The sequence below is a fragment of the Pocillopora verrucosa genome, chromosome 8 (genome assembly GCF_036669915.1).
Source record: "Pocillopora verrucosa isolate sample1 chromosome 8, ASM3666991v2, whole genome shotgun sequence".
Classification (NCBI taxonomy): Eukaryota; Metazoa; Cnidaria; class Anthozoa; order Scleractinia; family Pocilloporidae; genus Pocillopora; species Pocillopora verrucosa.
The window spans coordinates 2786369-2801621 of NC_089319.1; the positions used below are offsets into that span (position 1 = coordinate 2786369).

The 15253-nt window shown below is 38.3% G+C and overlaps 1 protein-coding gene and 1 long non-coding RNA gene across 2 annotated transcripts; both read left to right on the top strand.

The window, feature by feature from the left end:
• The first annotated feature begins 571 nt into the window (after nt 1-571).
• On the top strand, nt 572-3453 carry LOC131800031 (uncharacterized). The gene is made up of 3 exons (XR_010718448.1): nt 572-1374; nt 2231-2345; nt 2684-3453. It is a non-coding gene; the product is annotated as an uncharacterized lncRNA (long non-coding RNA).
• A 4458-nt stretch (nt 3454-7911) lies between these two features.
• LOC131790241 (NACHT, LRR and PYD domains-containing protein 12-like) lies at nt 7912-14996 on the top strand. The gene is made up of 3 exons (XM_066170667.1): nt 7912-8869; nt 9585-10372; nt 11970-14996. The coding sequence occupies exons 2-3, from the start codon at nt 9679-9681 to the stop codon at nt 14681-14683; spliced, it is 3408 nt and encodes a 1135-aa protein (XP_066026764.1). The 5' UTR covers nt 7912-8869; nt 9585-9678; the 3' UTR covers nt 14684-14996.
• Nucleotides 14997-15253: the final 257 nt, after the last annotated feature.

Below are 15253 nucleotides of genomic sequence, written 5' to 3' on the forward strand. Positions count from 1 at the left end.
CTCGCTTTACCTAAAAGAACGTAAAACTGAAACATAAATGCAGATTGTAGGAGTAAAATGAGAGGTTTAAGTTTCTTTTTTGTCATTTTTTCAGTGTACATTAAATACATTCACCTCACGTCGCGTTCTGTCATGCATAATTCGCGCAAAAAACGAGTGACACCCAGGAGCATGTTATGAAGTAGACTTTTATTGCCATTAACTTTGATTTATACACCAAAATCAGATGAAGTTAAGCTTTGCTAATTTGCTCAGTACACAGGTGGAGTGGGTACATGAACGATTTCCTAGGAAACGAAAATCGATCTCATAGCCACGACAACTAACATTAACACTTCGTATGAAAACTCAAAACTGAAAAATAGATAACTCTGGGTATGAAAGACTTATCTGGAGGTATGAGCTGTTCCCAAATAGTCCTTAAATTTCTGTCTTAAGGGTCCTTCTCGCTTAATAAGCTCGATCGATGGTCAGCGCTTGGTAACCACCCTATCTCCGAAATATGGTTGCGCGGGCTCAACGTTTGGCTTCCGTAAACAGTGCGCCAAATCCGTCAACGGTTCTCGATAGTCATTGCCTTGTTTCGATCTCAAATACTGTGTAATGAGGGAGATTTCAGCGGCCAGTAGTGCTCTCAGCACTAAAGTTTTAATACTGCAAAGGTATCCCACATGTGGTTGAAGTTATAAAAACCCATAGAATATGGTCCAACATTTTAACTGTATAGTGCTGATTGGTGAGGAGATATGGAGAGGTTTCCATCAAAGCCGGTCACCGGTGGCCTACCGCCATAAATAAGACCTCTGCCGTCTGTTTAGCCTGTCTATGAGTTTTGCCTTAAGCCTCTTTTTTGGGCACAGCTGACTGTAACAACATTGGCAGCCGCTTGTGGATAAATATTTTGAAACACCTGGAAAGGTGTTGAGAGCACAGTACTTTGACTGTTTACATCAAAGTATCCAACCATTGCTATCCACTGTTGCTATCTGAATTATATTGTGATACAGGACGTGTGTTCAAAAAGAGCAGCAAAAATGGACAAGAACATCTCGCAACTAGCCATATGTGAGTTGCTTGGAGCATTGTTGCATTAAATTGTGGGCCTATTTGCTATAACCATATACTTGCAGAGGTGTTTAGTTTCATAATAAAGGTATTTTTCAACTGTTGTTTGCTATGTGAGGTAAAAATTGTACTTAGCTCTGTACTTTGGTGCAATTCATGTAACTGTGTTTTTTTCTTTTCACTTGTGTGCAGGATTTTCACACTTTAGTGAGATACTTAAACCAGTTCCCTCCTGGTGAGTTCCTACCCGCTATGTCCAATTTTCATCTCCTAGTTTTTCTGGCAACTTCCAACATCCTTCCTTTAAAGGTAATGTTCATTTGTTGGCTTCAAGCCTGTGATGAGATCACAGCTAATGAACTGCAAAGAGATGCTTTGTAGCCATAATCTGGTTTCGGCGTCAAATCAATAAACAGCAAAGAGAAGCTTTTAATTCTTTCTTGAATAAACCCAGGGCCAGGTTGTAAGTGTGAAATCTGATTTCAGATCTGAAAGTTTTTGAAGAAAATTCAGTCGAATTTCTTTTTGTCTAGAATATGACTATTTGACGCTGTAAAAAGAACACAGAAAATTATTCCAAAAATGCTTTTGAACAAAGGAAAAAATAAATACAGATTGCAATTTAGCCTTGGGTTAGTGCTAATCAACTCTTGAACAACCGGGCCCAGAACCATAGCAACTGCTAAGGCAAGGGGAAGATACAAAGGCAACATAATAAGCCAGTATGAACTGGAGTGATGAACAAAGTGACAAGCTCTAAGCAGGAGGAGGATGTGGCTGTAAACTTGATCAGAGGATTCTGACCACTCACAATGTAGCATAACCCTTTACACCCTAACATCAGTATGCATATTCTCCATACTGTTCTGTAAACATTTCCTAAGATGCTGACATGGAGAATTTGTCCAACAATCAAGAGTTTCTTAAGTAGGTGATCAGCTCCTTCATTCTCCTGACCTTAATGTTTGATTCAGGCGTGATATGGTAAGGAGAAATTAGATGCCAGTCACTCTCAGAGGTTCAAGGGTAAAAAAGCCTGAATCAATCTGTAGCTTGCACAACGGAGGGAAAAATCAGCCAGGCTGGATTCAATTACTTCTTCTTGCACTAAATTTATGTAGAGGTTTTCATGTCTCACTTCTGTTGATTATTTGTGTTGTGGCAGGATCACCAAGGAGATCTGTGTACAGCAATCAGAAACAAAGATGCTGAATTGGCTCGGCGCTGGAGTAAAAGTGAACAGTGGTGCAAAGTGATACAACTTATGCAAGCTGCAAAGGGTAAAATGGTTCCCACAATATCTTTTTTCTTTCCTGTTATTTTCTGTCCCTCTTTTTTTTTTCTTTTTTTTTTTTAAGTTCTTTTTATTGAATTCTCCCAACCTCCAGAGAGAGGGTCCATATGCTGGTATTGATTGGTTAAGTTTTTTTTACTAGTTCAACAACTATTTTTTTTACAGTACAATTTTAATAAAATTGGAACCAAGCGCCTGCAGTATATATATATATATTTTTTGTTTTTATAAAATTAAATTCCATATTGTTATTTTGTTTTCCCTTTACAAATTAATATATCTTATCAGGCATCTATGCTTACGGTTAAAATATTCCCTCCCCAGCCCCCTCACCAGAGCCACAAGGATCAGGGGAGGTGGACATGCTTGATACGTCCCATTCCCCCAGTGGTGCAGGCTGGTCGTGCAAGCACTGTACGTTTATGAACCAACACAGACACGAGAACTGTGATATGTGTGGCTTGCCTCAACACTGAGAAAACTGATTAAAAGTTTGTTGGAAATCATTATTGCTAAAAGTCAAGATGAAACTGCAGGACAGACAACAAGACACAGAATTCAGATAATTGTTTAGTTCGGCTCCGCTGAACATATTTTGGCTTTTTGAGAAGTTCCGCTAAGAACGTTTCTATTTTATCGCCAGCGGAATTGTTAACGACACCATTGAAAATACATCTCTACTTCTCTACACCACATTTAACTGAAAAATAATTTCTGATACCAGCAGGCGAAACAGCGCGTGCTAAAACCAATGAAGATATTTCAGACGTTGATCTACTGGTGTGGTGCTTTATACAGTGAATGAAAGGGTGTGACAGAGATGTTCTGTGGAACCAAATAAAGCAGTCATTGTTTCTGAGATTTACAAGCTGTACTCACAATTTAGAACATGCTTTACGTTAGAGCATTTAAAGATTATCAAGTTCTTTGAATAGTAAGGATGAAGGTGTGGTCTTTCCTATTTTATCGTTTTTGCTTCTTCATAAAAAAACCCACGAAATCGAATTTCTTCAGATAGATAGGAGATAGATAGGAGGCAGTTCAGATCTCGGTTTCATAAATGTTAGCACACAAACAGACTTTTTTTCTCGTTTTTTCGACTTGAGTAGAAAAATGAAATTGAGAATAGAATGGAATAAATATCACCGCACCTGACATTGATCAATTATGTTTAAAACGAATTTTTAGGTGATACCAAGAATTGATGACTAAAGTTATCCCACTCGCCCGTCTCTGATTAGTTTTTTAGAGGGGTGTGCTCCGATGAAAATTGAATATTGGAACATAGAGATAAAAAAAGGGAAAAAAGCGTCTCACCTTAGCCGAGGCAAGCTGGAATAGGTCCGGTGTCGGGCTATCTTGGGTTTCGTTATTAGTGCCAATCCACAAAATTAATGGAGCACATACTCCACCTCAAGGGTGTTCTAAAATGCTCTAGTTCCCCCTTCCACTGTGTTGCTCAGACAGGAAACCTGTAAAATTTGATTTGTAAACGAATTTGCTTTACGAGGGTGAACTTATTGAATACCCCTCCTTGAAATTGTCTGCGTCATTTCGTGATGAAATCCGCTCGAATATGGGATTTCATTTTAGGCCACAAATGGACAAACCTTTATCTCAATTAATTTATTTCTATTCTGATGATTTCTGAGACAACGCAGTCTGACTAAGCTATATGAACACATGTCGTAGGGAGCTGATAACCAGGTGAAAACGTTATGCTTCCATGACCGCAAACCAATTGCAAGTGGACACACATACAGAATGTTCTTTCCAAAAAGATTTGAAAACTTCATAAATGCACGTTACCAATATCATGATAACAACCAGTATGGTAAACCTAACTTTCAACAGAACTTCCTTCCTCGCCGCACGTTTTGCCAGCTATAATAAATTCTTCTGTCATCTTCTTGTTACAAAATTTAGTCAATAAAAAACACACGGCAAGTTCACTAATTTTACTCATACTTTTTCGTTAATTTCTTCACTCTTTTATGTTACGATTTCCTCTTTCCTTGAAAATCTTGACCCGTTTACATTTTCCTCGACATCATATTTAATTTCGTTTGACCGGAAAAATCTCTGAAACAAGAAACAAATACGAAGCTTTTCCCACTTTTGGGCAAAATCCAGAGATTCTTGATCACGTACAAAACAACGTAAATATAAATTACTTGGTAAAATTTCCGCACAGCCCCATACTTCATTATGCATTCAGTTCTTGAATAGAGAAAACAATGACTAAAACAATACATTGCCATTGGGAAAACAGATTTGTTTTACAATAGTATGGGGCTGTGCGGAAATTTTACCAATTACTTTAACGAGCCGTATGATAAAAGTATTAAGAACATTTCATATCAATGGTTTCCGGGCGAAAAACTCTGGTTGTAATATTGACTTAAACAAGTGATCAGTGTTTGTTTGACGGAATAAAACTAAACCATTTGCACTTAGCCTTGTTTCACGCTCACGGTCCTTTTAGTAAATACATTCTTAGCGGCACGACATTTTGAATATTTCTAACGTTATGAAACCATATGCAAATTAAATTCAAATTTCATTTTTAACTCGTGAATTGCGCGCATGCGCAAGAGCGAGTTATAGATACCATGTGGGGAATGACATTCATTCGCTCGCTCGATTGGTCGATTCCTGTAAACTTTTTTTAGATTTTAGGCTTTTGAGTGCATTTGATAGTTTTTAGTGAGCAGTAAACAGAAGAAATGGCGACCTTTGTTGCTAAGAATAGTGGTGGGGTAAAAAAGAAGCCAATGATAATCTTAAAAGAGTTTTTTTTCGTTTTAGTATCAACAAGCGGCGCCAGCGACTGGCAGGCATACAAGGATTCACACTGAAATAACAGAACAACCTTCGTTTTTCATGAAATTGTAATTTACAATCCTTGAACTCGAAAACAATCCGAAGATTCATTGAAAATATTACTTACTGCGAAGCGCTCGAAGTTTACAGATGTTCAAAAGCTTTTTCTGTTATGGCGTAAGATTGAGGACAAAATTGATTATTACGTTTCCTCGCGTGTGTTTTTCCTGTGTGAAGCAACAAAAGATGCCGGCGACTGACGAAATTACAAGTTAACACGAAAATCAAATAACACCTAAACAAACAATTTTAGCTACCGATTTTCAGTGAATTTTTAAAGAACAATTTTCTTTTAAGTTTCAAGACAATTTGAAGATTCAACATACATACAACGTACTAAAATGCGAAAGTTACACCACAAAATTGATAAATAGGCCTGAAATGAAATTCTATCTTGTTATTGATTATAAGTTGCCTAGCACGTGACCTAAATCTACCCAGGCGGAGATCCAAAATGACGGTGGCAGGCTTGGCTTAGTCATATCACTCAAAACTCGTTCCAGTTTGTCTGATTTGATAAAGAGGGAATCGTTAATGTTTTCATTAAGACAGTATTGCTTTGATTTTCTAATATTTACAACGAAAGACAGTAAATTTCACTTTTCACCCACATTTACTTCCAACCTTTTCTTTTGAACCAGAAACAAAAATGATAGACGTTTAAAACACATGACATCATCCACCTTGTCAAATGTAAGAGCATGATCATTTCAATTGTAATGCCTTCTTATCCCAACGTTACTTTGTTTCTTTGCTACATTAGTGAATACTGAACTACTGCTCTAGATATGACAATCAACCACAAAGTTCCCTAAACCAGATAACATCAAACATCATGTGTCAAAATCATGTGTCAATTCACGAGTTTGCTCACAGAGCACTTTGATTTTTGTTATGATTACACCTTGACTATATCTTCTTTTCAAATTCATTGCAAAATTGTCCGTGACCTTATTGCTTCGCAGCAATTTAGGCTTAAAATAATTAGTTTCTTATGTTAGGGGTGATAAAAAATCCTAATCAAATAATTTGAGACGTGATTAGGATGAGAATCATCCGAGTATTACATATGTGATTGCTGTCGTTTCCTGCGGCTATAATTAATAATAAGGACTTTTAGCAAACCACGACGGCGACGGCAACGAGACGTGGCAAAACAAAAAACAATAGCAAAACAAAAGCTCAGCACTTGCAAAAGAACAACGTGAAATCATCAACGTTTGCGTGGTCCGAGAAAGGAAACCCCGACGGTAAATTATTTAAGTTTCCATTTAAAACTCAACGCTGCTCGCATAAGTTATGCTGGGGTTAACTCTTCGCCCCGTAAGAGATTATAAACACATCCCGGCTTAGTATCCAGTCATCATTTGGCATTCAAGCCTGACTTTTGAACAAATGTCACCAATTCTTGACCTCGGCATTGAAGCGGGGCTTAATTATACTACAACATCGAAGCCAAGTCCAAAATTAGGTAAGGATTTTAGAGATGAGATGAAGAAAATGGCAAGCTTAGGAAACGAGTGGCTAACGCATCAAAAAATGCCAACGGGGAAATCTGTACGAGGAACGCCTTCCCTTGCGAACCGGTTTTCTCACAATTTTGCCTGCAGCTAAACTGGAGTTAGGTGACACGTTCAAAATTCAAAATGACAATTTTTTTTTCTTTTAGAGAGTAATGATTTATGGCTGATTCAGCCAACAGGTTCGCAGTCAGCTTCAAAAAATAATTAAAAACCCGGGGAATCCGGTAAATAATTGAAGCCAAGTGTGTGAACCTTTTTGCCCATATCTTCATCAGAGCAGTTGTTTACGTTTATATGATTCAGAGAAATTTTACCATTGAATCTATTTCGAGGTTGTTTATAAAATTCTTTGGATGGTTGTAATCTGACAGACCGTGGCAAAATTACGTGGTGGTTGAATGAACTAACCAGAAATTACACCGCTCATATCTTGCTTTATCCAGCGAGAAGAACGTGGATATCTTTCCATAATTAGTTGTTATATAGATAAAGCAATCCAAGATATCGTAAGATTGTGACAAGAAACTCGTTTCGCCTAAGCAAATGTCGCCTATGATCGCCACTTTATGTCGAGCTTTGTTTGAAATTTAGCTTTAATTTCCAGAATGTTCTGGAAAAAAGAGCTTTCTCTCTGGCTTTGAAACGTTATTCATTGTCACCGACAACAATCCTTTGTAGGATCTCATTCTCTAACCCGAACACATAACATAATCAACATTTGATTTTGTTGATCTGAACTGGAAAAAAGTTTTTAGCATCAGTAAACCTGTCTCTCACGTCACACCTTACCAAAGGAATGTAAAAAAATAGTATATCTTTATTATTCTGTACACGTCGCCGCTTATCGCTTCATCGCTTACAACTATCAAAGCTCTAGTTGGTTTGGATCTCAGATAATTCGATTGTCACCAACTCATTTAAGAAATATAGCGAGGGAAGATTCAACACTGTCTTCCACCGTGACATTGGCGGTTGAGTTTCAAACTACTTTCCCGTAGCAGCAAATGTGACTCCGTCTACAGCCGTTTACAGCGTATAGGTAAGACTACTTGCGTGTATTATTTCGTGTACATTTGTTATCCGACTAAATGCTGGTGTTTCGTAGTTTGTCATGTATTTATCGCATTTCTGTTCAACTTCAGCGAGTTTACATTCCAAAAACATTTCCCTGTAACACTGTAAGCGACAATGGAGTTGACTAATACTGGTATAATGATGTCTCAGTAAACCAATTAAAAGCCCCTGATTTGTATTTTAAGTCAAACGACATCGCATATGTGCGTGCACGTTGATCAATGCCAGTAGTGTCTCCCTGAGAAACTCAGTTTGTCTAATGCCTATTAGAAGAGAGAGTCAACGCTCATCACAAGCTATCTCATACGAATGTGTGCTTGTTTGTGTTGCGATTCTCGTAAAGAAAACAAACGCAGTCAAGTCAACATATGTCAGAATGGACGCCATCTTGGATTTTGATGAAAACTTTTATCTTACCAAAACAAGTGTAGGAATTACAATTTTCTTCTCAGACATGCTTAATTAAAGTATTCTTAGCCCTTTTGAACACTCCTTACATCGTGCTGTTTTAAAAATAGGGCAACGTAATTCGACGACTCAGTATGGAAAAAGCTTGAAAAATATTATAATTGATCCGCTTAAGTGAGGCCCCTACAGTCAGGAATGGATTACCTTGATTCTATATGACAGGTCACGGTTTGTTTATTTCGCAAAATTCGTCTCTTTGGTGTTTGTCTTTTCCTGTAAGCTATTACTTTTAAGATTTTCTTTATTTCTAGATAATAAAGGATCTAAAAATCCTCAATGGCTAACGACACCAGTAATTGTGCTGAGTGGATGGAGATAAATATTCACTTCCTAAGGGCATCTTTAAGAATACAAAACGATATGTTTTAGCAAAAAATTATTAGTGAACAATAACATTATTGTCTTAGTCACAGTTTGATAAGCAAGTCAGTCGGATCTTTGAATAATTTTTCAATTTATCTTCATTTCATTTCATTCTTGCGGTGCTATCTCTAGCGGCAATTATCCATGGCAACTGCTGGGGACATAGAACTTACCGTTGATCAAGATGAACATTGAACCAGTATGTGGTGTTTTGATGTTTGTCAATGTCATCGATAGGAATTTTTTGCAAAAAATCCGCTTCGGTTGATGATTATGTCTCAGGATAATAACATACATATACAGTAATTATCGAAGGCTGAAAACGCACCAATATAGGAGTAAACGTACAATTAAATTGAGTTTATTTTAAGAATTTTGCCACAGGTTAAACAACACTGAGGTGTAAAGGAGTATGATCATATAGATTGTTTTGGTGGAATTCTGAATCCAAAGAAATTCTTTTTTTCCCGGATGCGATCAACCTTTGTCTTCTCCTTACATTATTTCAATATTTGAATACATTGTAAAACATGCTGGTGATTTATTTGCATGGAAAGTGTCTGACCGGCTAGGAGGAAACGTTTTACTCGGATCTCTGTAGGAAAAGGCCAATTTGATTTTCACACTACGTGATACATATCTTCACGATCACGGCCTTATGTCACGCTTTTTTTAAGTCACGCAAAAGCAGGTTTGAAAAACATTTGCAAGCAATTTTAAAAGAGAAATCAGTGATCCAGAGGTATTAAAAACTAGTTTGATGTAACACCCTTGCTGGCCTTGAGATGTAACGGACACTGATTTTTGGAAGTGTGGATAAAAAGTTGAGACATTAAGATCGAACGTCAAACTTACCAAAAATTTTTGTCTGGGTCAATTGGTTTTAAAATCCGATATCTTATTCATTCTACCAGTGCTAAGCCAGGAAGACTGACGAAAAAGCAAGAAGAAAATTTCTCGGTAAAAAAGTCATTGACCTCTGCTCAATTAACGATCCAGTATTTCTTCATGGCCACCGCTGCAGCACCTTCGTTTCAATCGACAAAAGAGACAACCAATTACGCCCGTTTATGCAGGCTTCTGGTGGATGTCAGTGCACATATCTTAAGAGAGACTTTTGATAAGAAGCGTCCAACAGGAGACCTGCACAAAGTTTTGTCAAGTCCTCCAGTTCATGCAGTCTTACAATCACTTCGAAAGAAAAGAATTCTTAGTCCTTTACAATGGGGAAAACTATATCCTGCCCTCAAATCTACAGTTTCATCAAAGAATTTCGATATCACGCTACTGATGGTTTTGCTGAGGAATATATGCGGTCTTGTTCGTCCGGCTACCGGCTGGGATACTCTTCCTCCTGCAACAAACACAACTCTTGAAGCAGATATCGTTCGCATCAAGTGCTACAGAAACACAGTTTATGCTCATGCCCGCCAGGCCTCAGTTGATCACGCAACATTCAATCAATACTGGCAGGACATCCAGGATGCATTGGTGAGACTGGGAGGAGCTTGTTACCAAAGTGTTATTGACGATCTGAAAAAGGAATCCATGGGCCCTGAAGATTTCGAAGAACACTACAAAGAGCTTCTTAAACAGTGGGTAGTAGATGAAGTCAGCATCAAAGAAAGATTGGATGAAATGACAGAGCTATTAAAGGAAGCAATCGCTAATCCTCCAAAAAATTTTAAAGCAGGAGACAAAGGTATTGTGTATTAACGGTAAAATCTATACACGGCCTTTTGATCTTTCTTGAGAAAAGAAGAAGATTGAAGGGCCTCTCATCAGAGGGCAGTAAGCAATTTAGCAATCAGTTCATTTCAGTATTATAAAATGCCCACCTTTAAAAATAGCTCAAACTCGGAAAAATATCTTCCACTGGAACTGATCCCTTCCTCTTGGACCCAAAATTGGAAAATGACCAGGTGTTGTCTTTTCCATGCTTTTTTTGGTTGATGAGCAAGTAAAATTTTATTTTTTTTGTTCCTCATGCGGGAAGTAAATAGAATTAATCGTTGAAACAGATTCACTACAAAAGTGATTTGCACCAAAAAAAACTGCAGTTAAGTCTTACAGTATTTACCTGGTTGGGTTCGTCGAAAGAAAGAGATGGAAATAAACTAAAATTCTTAATGAACTGGAGATGACAGGGCGCTTTCTCTCCCCTAAGTGTACTTAGGCCATTCTTAATCTCCAGCCGTAAAAACAAAAACCATGTGTTTTCTGAGTCGAAGTTAGTTTCTCCCGTACCACAAATTCCTGGATCCGCTCCCGAAAAGGGTCGGTTAGTTTTGGTAATCACATGATTTCGAGTACAATTTACGATAAAACAGCACGAGTAAATATTTGAAATTGCGAGTACAATTTGTAGTTATTGAAAAATTAACAAATGCTGATTTATCCCGAATTGCACCAGAAAAATCATGCGATTACTTGTTAATAATGTACCACCAAAATATGACTCTGTTTTCCTCTCTAGTTATTTTTTTTTCGTGTCATGGCTCACTGGTTCGGCCGCTTCCCCTTGCCTTGTACTGGAGTAGTCGAGGTTTTCCCAAGAATTTGGTTCGAGCTTTTAAACTCACCGTCACGAACAATCGGGTTTTTGTACTCTTTGTCAATTAGGTATCGGTCGACAGCAATAATCTGAACACGAAAGATATCACGCTCGTTATCTTCCCCGTCTTTCTTACGAACTGATGCGTAAAATTCCTCGAGAAGTTTGTTCAGCGTCCCCGATTCATATTTTCCAACGCCCAAAACTTTCAGACTTTTGGCCAGTTGTTTGTGCTTTGTTTTGTATTTTTATTTTTGGCATTCTCCATAAAACTCTGAATTTAAAAGGTTGTTACCTTCTCCTAACCTCTCCGCCATTTTGTTTTTAGTTGCGCTTTCGTGACTCTCTTGGCAATCAAATTATTTTCATCTTTCTACAATCATTTTTAACCTTTTGCCCTCAATCTCAACTTTGCGCACTCTTTGGGATTAATTGACGTGTTCTCAGCCAATAAGCGTTCTGAAATGTTTGCATGCATCTTATTAAAAATGAAATAATTTAACCTTTACACCAACCTCTTGCTACGCTTTTCTAATTTCTCGGTCAGAATTTGATGTCAATTAATTGCAAACGGATTCAAGATTAACTTGCACTTTTTGGAAAGCCTAATTAAAGCAAAACTCAGCTAGCGTGATAACCAATCGCGTTACAAGTCAGGCAGTTCAATGACTTTTCGTCGAGCATTGGAAAAGTAAATACATGAAGGGTTTATGAAAATAAATGCAAGTAATGATTTTCTTTACAGCTGTAGCAGAATACTCTGATGCGTTGAAAGAATCAATAAAAAGCCAAACCGAGTACCTCGCTCAGGCCTCACCGACCATGTCCAAAATGAGAACAGATGACATATTCACCAACATTCTCATGCAACATGGAAGAAAACCAGTCAAAGATCATCGTGTGAAAAGAAAAAAACACCTTCGCCAGTACGGTCAAAAAAGTGAAAAGCAAGTTAAAAGCTCTCAGGAAATTTTCATCCCAATCGATGGGAAACATCCAGAATCTGTTCTTGTCACTGGAAAGGCAGGCATTGGTAAAACGCTATTTTGTCAAAAGCTGATCAGAGATTGGGCTGCCAACAAATTGTTTCAATCCAGAGCAAATTCAGAAGTACCTGATTTTAAGTTCGCATACTTGCTCACGTTCCGTCAGCTTAATCTACTTGGGGACGACCCTGTTACCTTGAAGGATATCTTAAACAGATCTTCAGTGCTAGATGACCACTCAAATATCGACGACTCTATATTTGAGTACATTATTCATCATTCCGAAGAAGTTTTGATTATCATCGACGGGTATGACGAGTGTTCACAACGAGAGTACATCGCTAGTAATTCGGATGAAAAGTACCCAAATAACGCCAAAGAGAAAATGCCAGTAGCGGCACTGTGTGCTAAGCTTATCAAAGGAAAAATACTGAGAGGTTCGGTCGTCATGATCACGTCAAGACCCGACGAATCTGACGAAATGAAAGCCAAAGACATCTATTATGATAGATACGTTGAAATTACAGGATTTTCCGAGCCACAGGTAAAAAAATACATTGGAAAGTATTTCAAAAAAAACGACCGAATGAAAAACATTGTAATGGACCACATTACAAAGAATGTCAATCTTGTCAGCTTTGCCCACATTCCTGTGCTCTGTTTTCTTATGTGCTCCTACTTTGAATATACTCTACGGCAACCAAAGAAGAATAATCCTCTCCCGGTGAAAGCAAGTGACCTTTATGATGAAGTGGTCAACATGTTCGTGCAAAAGCACGATAGAAAGAAAAGAGCCTCTGTCGAAGAGACTCTGGATGAATTATCAAAGCTGGCAGCTCAACTCCTTGAGGAGAAAAAGTTTCTTTTCCTTAAAGAGGATTTGAAAACTTTGAATTTACACGAGCTTGAAAATCTGTGTGGAAGCGGTCTTCTTCATTGCGGTCCTCCTTTCAGAACATCTTTTTCTGCGACGACTAAACATTTTTGTTTTACGCATTTGACTCTCCAAGAGTACTTAGCGGCTCGTTGGTTCGTAAAGACAAGAAAAATCCCCCCCGGAGATGTGTCTACAGAAGTAGTTCTATTTATGTCCGGTATTTTGTCCAAGGAAAAGGACAACAAATTTGTGGAAAAGTTGATTATCCAAAAACTTCTCGGCGTCTCATTGACAGATACAACTACAAAGGGGCATTTAATTTCCAAATGTCTCCTGCAATACGAAGACATCGAGTTTGCCAAGGAAATAGTAAAGAAATTTCGCAACGTATTCTGCCCACTTGTTGGACATTTTGATCTTTCTGGCTCAGAGAGAACCAATGTGGACTGCATTGCTGTGTCTTTTGCATTAAATGTTTTTGCTGCACTTAATGCAGAGGACGAATCTGAATGGAGTAGAATCACCACACTTAGCCTAAGTAATCGGAATGTCGCCAATTTTGCCAGTCTATGTCAAGCATTACAGACACCAACATGTAAAGTCACCGAACTTAATCTGTATGATAATCAGATCACCGATGCCGGTGTTGCCAGTCTATGTCAAGCATTACAGACACCAACATGTAAAGTCACCCAACTTGATCTGGATGATAATCAGATCACCGATGCCGGTGTGGCCAGTCTATGTCAAGCATTACAGACACCAACATGTAAAGTCACCCAACTTTATCTGGGTTATAATCAGATCACCGATGCCGGTGTTGCCAGTCTATGTCAAGCATTACAGACACCAACATGTAAAGTCACCCAACTTTATCTGGGTGATAGTCAGATCACCGATGCCGGTGTGGCCAGTCTATGTCAAGCATTACAGACGCCAACATGTAAAGTCACCCTACTTTATGTGGGTGGTAATCAGATCACCGATGCCGGTGTTGCCAGTCTATGTCAAGCATTACAGACACCAACATGTAAAGTCACCAAACTTGATCTGAATGATAATCAGATTACCGATGCCGGTGTTGCCATTCTATGTCAAGCATTACAGACACCAACATGTAAAGTCACCGAACTTTATCTGAGTTATAATCAGATCACCGATGCCGGTGTTGCCAGTCTATGTCAAGCATTACAGACACCAACATGTAAAGTCACCCAACTTTATCTGGGTGATGGTCAGATTACCGATGCCGGTGTTGCCATTCTATGTCAAGCATTACAGACACCAACATGTAAAGTCACCCAACTTGATCTGGGTGATAATCAGATCACCGATGCCGGTGTGGCCAGTCTATGTCAAGCATTACAGACACCAACATGTAAAGTCACCAAACTTAATCTGTCTGGTAATGAGATCACCGATGCCGGTGTGGCCAGTCTATGTCAAGCATTACAGACACCAACATGTAAAGTCACCAAACTTTTTGTGGGTGGTAATCAGATCACCGAGGCCGCTAAGAAGCGTCTAATGGATATTTTGGAAGAAAACTGTCGTATCTACGTTTCCTATGATGAAGAAGAAGACATTGGCAAATAACTCTATTTTTAGAAAAGATATACGAAAGTTCAAAGACGTAGGGTTGACATAGACAATTTCAATGGAGAACGCTTCAACGCTGTAAACGCATTATCCTTTTGTTGTTCTTAAAATGCATTTATTACTTAATATTTGCATAAATTAAAGATTTTCATAAAAAAATCACAAGATTTCGAGTACAATTTGGAATAAATTAGCACGAGTGAACTGTTTAAAGGCTAACCAAATTGCATGCGCCTGTAAGGCGTGTGAAGTTTTTAGTTCTTGAAAAATATACGAGTGCTTAGTTAACTAACGTAACCCTAACCCTAACCCTAACCCTAAGCAAATTGTACGAGGAAAAACGTGATTATTTGTTAATAATGTACATGCAAAATTCAGTTTTCCTCTTAGTCGTGTTTATTTCGTGTCATGTCTTAGTGGCTCGGCCGCTTGCCTTTGTGCTGTTGCCAGAGTAGTAAGGGTTTCACATCTCTCAGTCATAAGACAGTGCAAGAAAGCATTTTGTGCGATCGCGAATGTTGCCTATCATAATCGGTTAAGGGCCAGACAAATCGGAGGGGGGGGGGG

Bases quoted from the DNA above. Each gene is read 5' to 3' on its own strand.
- LOC131790241 (XM_066170667.1), top strand. From the start codon at position 9,679: ATGGCCACCGCTGCAGCACCTTCGTTTCAATCGACAAAAGAGACAACC. The intron at 10,373-11,969 runs GTATTGTGTATT...TTTTCTTTACAG, and splicing joins TTTTAAAGCAGGAGACAAAG to CTGTAGCAGAATACTCTGAT.